Source organism: Orbicella franksi, chromosome 5, assembly GCF_964199315.1.
Source record: "Orbicella franksi chromosome 5, jaOrbFran1.1, whole genome shotgun sequence".
Lineage (NCBI taxonomy): Eukaryota > Metazoa > Cnidaria > Anthozoa > Scleractinia > Merulinidae > Orbicella > Orbicella franksi.
This window is the reverse complement of record NC_138149.1, coordinates 17,171,357-17,176,504: the sequence shown is the minus strand read 5'-3', so window position 1 is coordinate 17,176,504 and position 5,148 is coordinate 17,171,357. Positions and strand designations below refer to the sequence as shown.

Sequence of the window (5,148 nt, the reverse complement as noted above, 5' to 3'; positions counted from 1 at the left end):
GGGTTGCTACTGCCATTTAAGATCCCTTCAACCTCGCTCATCAATGTTAGGAGCATTTTGTCAGAGACAAGTTGTTGTCCTAGCAAAGCTCTCAGGATCTTGTGAACGGATCTGCTCGTACACTCTGAGGCACCCCCCATGTACAAGGCTGCAGGTGGATTAAATTTTCATGTGATATTCTTTTGATGAAGAAACTGATGGATCGATTCTTGATTCCAGTCACTCAACAGCTCGTATAACTCTCTCTCCAGCTTGGAAGTTTGTCCTGTTGTCACTATAAACGGTAGTTGGACATCCTTGTAAATTGATGAATCTTCACAATGCATTTAAGAAGGAATCAGTATCAAGTGAGTTTACGACTTCTATGCGAACGGCCCTGATAACCAGGCAAGTAAATAGGCATCATAGTATTTCACATTCAAGCAACCTTGACGTACATAAAAGGGTTCAAAGTAGTCCACACCTACATTGGTGAATGGCGGATCTCCTGACATCAGTCTTTCCTTTGGTAGGTTGGCCATCAACTGTTCTCCATGCACTGCACCTTGTTTCTTACTCTGGAAACAGCTACTGATCACTCTTCACACAGCTGAACATCTCTTGATTATCCAATAAAACTGATGCAAACTGGACAGTACATAATCTTGCCCAAGATGGCCAGTTTTCTGTTAATGCTGAGAAATAACCAAATCTGTAGCGTGGTGATGATAGGGAAGAATAATTGAATGTTAAGCCTCATACACGATTGAGGCATTTTACAATCGGCCTCTAACTCTTAGGATTCCGATGTCAGCCAATAATGGATGAAGTTTGCGCATGTAAGCTGGCACCTTTAGGTTCTTTAACTTTGAAGTTACTTGGCCCAAAGGCTTTGATGAACTGATTCTTTGCATGGCTCTAATGATGTCTGGAAATGACTTCCTTTGAGCAAGGTTGATAACTTTCCTTTTTGCAAACTGAACTTCTTCCAGGGACAGGACAGGTTCCTTTTCTAAACAGCACTGAGGTCTGAAGTTAGTGGAACCACCACGGTATCTTTCAATGAACCATGTTTTGAATCTCAATAGCTAGGCCACAGCTCTTCTTAATCTGTCCCAAGATAAGTAGCTCTATCAACTAAGAAAAAAGTTCTTTGCCTCGATGATGAGTTGACAACTGTTTGTAGAGCTGAGTTTCACATTTGTTCTCTGGATCGTCATCTGATAGTTCTGGTCAGCGAATTGTAGCATCAGAAGGCCAAAACTCTTCCGACTTCTTCAATAACTCAGGACACTCGAATATTGTGTAATTAGTCATTTGCAAGCAAGTGATCAGGGTAAGGTGATATGTAGTCTGTCCAGGTGTCAATATTAAAGGGTGATTTAATGTCCAGTAACATTTACAATCGGCTGGAGAGTGCTCCCCCGGCAAGCCTTGCGAACATGGGCACGCTTGCAGTCGGTCCCTTCATGGCAAGAATTGCGCTGGAACAAGTTGCAGCCTTCTTTGCCGGTGCTGGTGAACCATTTCTCATTAAGTTTGCTGCCTTGAGTCTGGGTGTTGGCAAGGGCCTAGTCTTCTTCGCGCTTTGATTTTCTTCCAACACGGGTTTGGCACGAAAAAGAGAATCACGTACCAAATGGTTCGGTGATTTACAATGCTGGTAAGAGATGCCTTCCTTCCTGATGGCGGACGAATCGAGGATTTTCATGTGCAATGTCATGTCAACGGTGTTGAAGCGTGCAGATGTTTTGAGAGTTAAGGTGAGGTAAAATTGGACATTGTAATTGTACACAGCGCTACACATTAATTTCCTGTTCGCTTTCTGAGTCACGTCCCAATGGTGGGCAAGTTCCGTGTAACAACGTGGTTTGACATCCACAACAAGTGCCTTGTAAATGCTCCATGCTTTGAGCCACAAGTCGAATGATTCGATAGTTAAGTTCTGGGTTGCGCTCGCTTTCCTGATCGCCGGTTCCAGAGATAACATTGCCACATGTGTCATGCTTAACTTTGGGACCTGGAAGGAGATCGATAAAATTAACATAGGCGCTAGCTTTTACAGCTTTCAGTATGGTACCTGAAATTTGATGGCCAGAGCCACTGTTGGGGCCTGATGGAGGTTGCTGTTCTTCCTGAAGGGAGTTGATGTCATTGCTGTCGGCACAAGCGGAGGGTTCGTGTGTTAATGCACAGGCCCCAATTTCATACTCGGTTGTTTTTAGTTTGGTTACAGTGTCCCGTAGTGTTTGTTGCTCAAACTGCAAGGCTTCAACTTGGCTCAACAAAGCTCGTATGGGTTGGAGCAAGGTGTATTGCTTATCGCTAGAAAGAGGAGCGAATGATTTCTCCTCTTCGACGAGTGATGTGTCATCCATGATGCTGTCGCTATCAGGATCTGGTTCTTTGGGTCCTTCACAGTGCTTTTCCATTGCTGCAAAATTGTGAAGGTCTTTTGGTGTTCCACAACCGGGGCACTTATTCTTGCATTTGGATTTGTGTAGAAGAAAAAAGTCAATGTGGACTTGGTGCAGAATGGACTTGTAAGTGCAGGAATTCAGAATGCTCTTTGCACCATATTTCGCGCTCATTTCACACAACTCCTAAAGAAAACCGCATTTATGGAATCAATAGGGAATTAGTTCTTGGACTGAGGCTTATAGGATGCGGACATTCAGCTGCAGAAAGGCTCATGAGTGTTTTGAATCTATATAGTCCAGTAGGGAGAGCCCAGTGGTCTTCCCACACAAAGGCGTTGCTAAAAGTCGCCAATGAGCTTTTGGATACAGAACTTTCAAACGCCACCCTCAAAGTGAAATGATTTAAAATAGCAAATGGAAGTCTTGCAGTGGAAGGTACTGAGCCAAGTGATCAGGAACTTCAAAAACTATTGGTTGAAGCCGGAGTTTACATAGATGGCTCATGGAGCAGTAGGGGTTGGAGTGCTCAAGATGGGGTCATAGCAGCTGTATCTGTTAATACCGGAAAAGTCTTGGATTTTGTTTATCTAACAAACTCGTGTACTTCATGCAACCAGAAAGAGAGGGAACTTAAGGAAGGTACCATCTTTAGGAGGCAATATCTCAAGTGGTACCTTGCACACGAAGAAAATTGTTTCATGAATCACGAAGGCAGTGCTCAGGTTAGTTTTCATTGCTACTGTAATTTTGTTTTGCAATTGCAACAGCTATTGGTCACCATGACAATTATGCACCATGTCAATTCCAGTAGTTCCTAGTTTTTAATCTTTATCTAGTTTTTCTAGTTTTTTTCGGCTCATTTTACATTATTATACTTCTTAGTTTTTAATCATTTTAATGGGCTGGTGATCATATATACATGTAACCTGCACAATATTCACAATATTCAATATACAATATTCATGTAAATTATTATTCTTATTCTTCTTATTATTATTATTGTTATTATTATTTATTATTATTATTATTTTAAGTCCTTAAAGTCTTGCCGCTTTTAACTTATGGTGCCGAGTTCAATCCATGAGCCTAGGGCAGTCATAAGTCTGCTGGATTACTTGATGGATAGAGTCCTCCTAAGTATGTGAGCAGTTCCAAGGAGGACAGTCTTCTGTAGCTCTGTTATTCTAATATTGCCTGGGATGTTGCCGATGTAGTTTTCTGTTCCCTTCTTGACAAGCCCAAAAGCTCCAATGATCACTGGGACAGTTGTTGTTTTCATTCCCCACGTTTTCTTGATTTCAATCTCAAGATCTTTGTACTTTGTGAGTTTTTCCATTGTTTTCAAGGAGGTGTTCCTTTCTTTGGGGATGGACATATCGATAAGCAGACAGGTTCTTTCCTTGTCTTTCACCATTATGTCTGGTCTGTTTGCTTTTATCTCTTTGTTGGTTTGGATTGGCATGTCCCAAAGTATAGTCGCTGTTTGGTTTTCTGTCACAGTAGCTGGTTCATGGTTGTAGTGTTTATCTTGTACTTTGATGTTATAGTGTTTGCATATTGTCCAGTGGAGATATGCTGCAGCTTTATTGTGTCTTTGTATGTACTCTGTCTTGGCAAGTTCAGGGCATCCGGAGACAAGGTGGTGAATTGTTTCTTGAAATTGCCCACAGATTCTGCACATTGGGTCGGTGCCATCTTTCAGGATCTTGTTTCGGTAATAGTTGGTCTTAATGCATTGATCTTGGGCAGCAATAATGAAACCTTCTGTTTCTGATTTGAGGCCAGGTGTACTCAGCCAATTGTGGGTTTTCTCTTGGTCTACAGCCTTCTCTTTTGTTCTTTTTGGGTACTGACCATGCAAAGGCTTTTCTTCCCATTTGCTCTTGAGTTGTTCTAAAGCTTGGTGTTTGGCTTTCAGCTTGACCCTTCGGGCATAGGTCGTGGCTGGCTCATTCTCTGCCACTTCAGCTTCTGGTAAACTGAGTTCTCGCCCGTATTTTGCGGCTTGATGGTGTATGGACATTGTTTTCTTGCTGCGGTCATGATCCCTTGCAATTTTGAGGAGGTAATCGTCTTTGTTGTTGAGATATGTGTTTAGGCCAATTGTAGTTGTTTTGTAAGTAATTTCTAATTGTACGAGACCCCTTCCACCTGCCTTTCTAGGGATATATAGCCTGTCCACGTCAGCTTTTGGGTGGTGCATTTTTGCCATTGTCAAGAACTTCCTTGTTTTTCTGTCTAACTTCATAAGTTCTTCCATTTTCCAGTTTATGATGTTGAAACTATAAGTGACGACTGGGACGGCAAGAGTGTTGATTGCGTCAATTCTGTTGGCAGCATTAAGTTCAGATTTGAGCACCAGGCGAATTCTACAGTAATACTCCTTTGAATTTTCTCTTTCATCTTGGCATGTTGGATCCCATCTCCTTCTTTCACACCAAGGTATTTGTAGGTGCCTTCCTGCTCGAGGTCTTGTATGGTGATGCCAACATCGAGTTCGATGTTTTCGGTTTTTGCCAGTTTGCCTCGTTTGAATGTAACTTTGGCGCACTTGTCAAGCCCAAAATCCATTCTTATATCATCACTGAAGCCTTTGACAATTTTAAGTAGGCCTTTCTGGTCTTCATCAGACTTGGCATAGGTTTTCAGATCGTCCATGTAAAACAGGTGATTGATGCTTGCATTGCTTATTTTGTATCTGTAGTTACTCTCATTCAAGAGAGAGGATAAAGGTGCTAAAGCTATGCAG

The 5,148-nt window shown here is 42.0% G+C and overlaps 1 protein-coding gene across 1 annotated transcript; it reads right to left on the bottom strand.

The window, feature by feature from the left end:
* Window positions 1-3,334: 3,334 nt before the first annotated feature.
* Window positions 3,335-4,925, bottom strand: LOC145488219 (uncharacterized). The gene has a single exon (XM_081467040.1). It carries the CDS (start codon window positions 4,657-4,659, stop codon window positions 3,511-3,513), a length of 1,149 nt encoding a protein of 382 aa, XP_081323166.1. The 5' UTR covers window positions 4,660-4,925; the 3' UTR covers window positions 3,335-3,510.
* Between the last annotated feature and the right edge of the window lie 223 nt (window positions 4,926-5,148).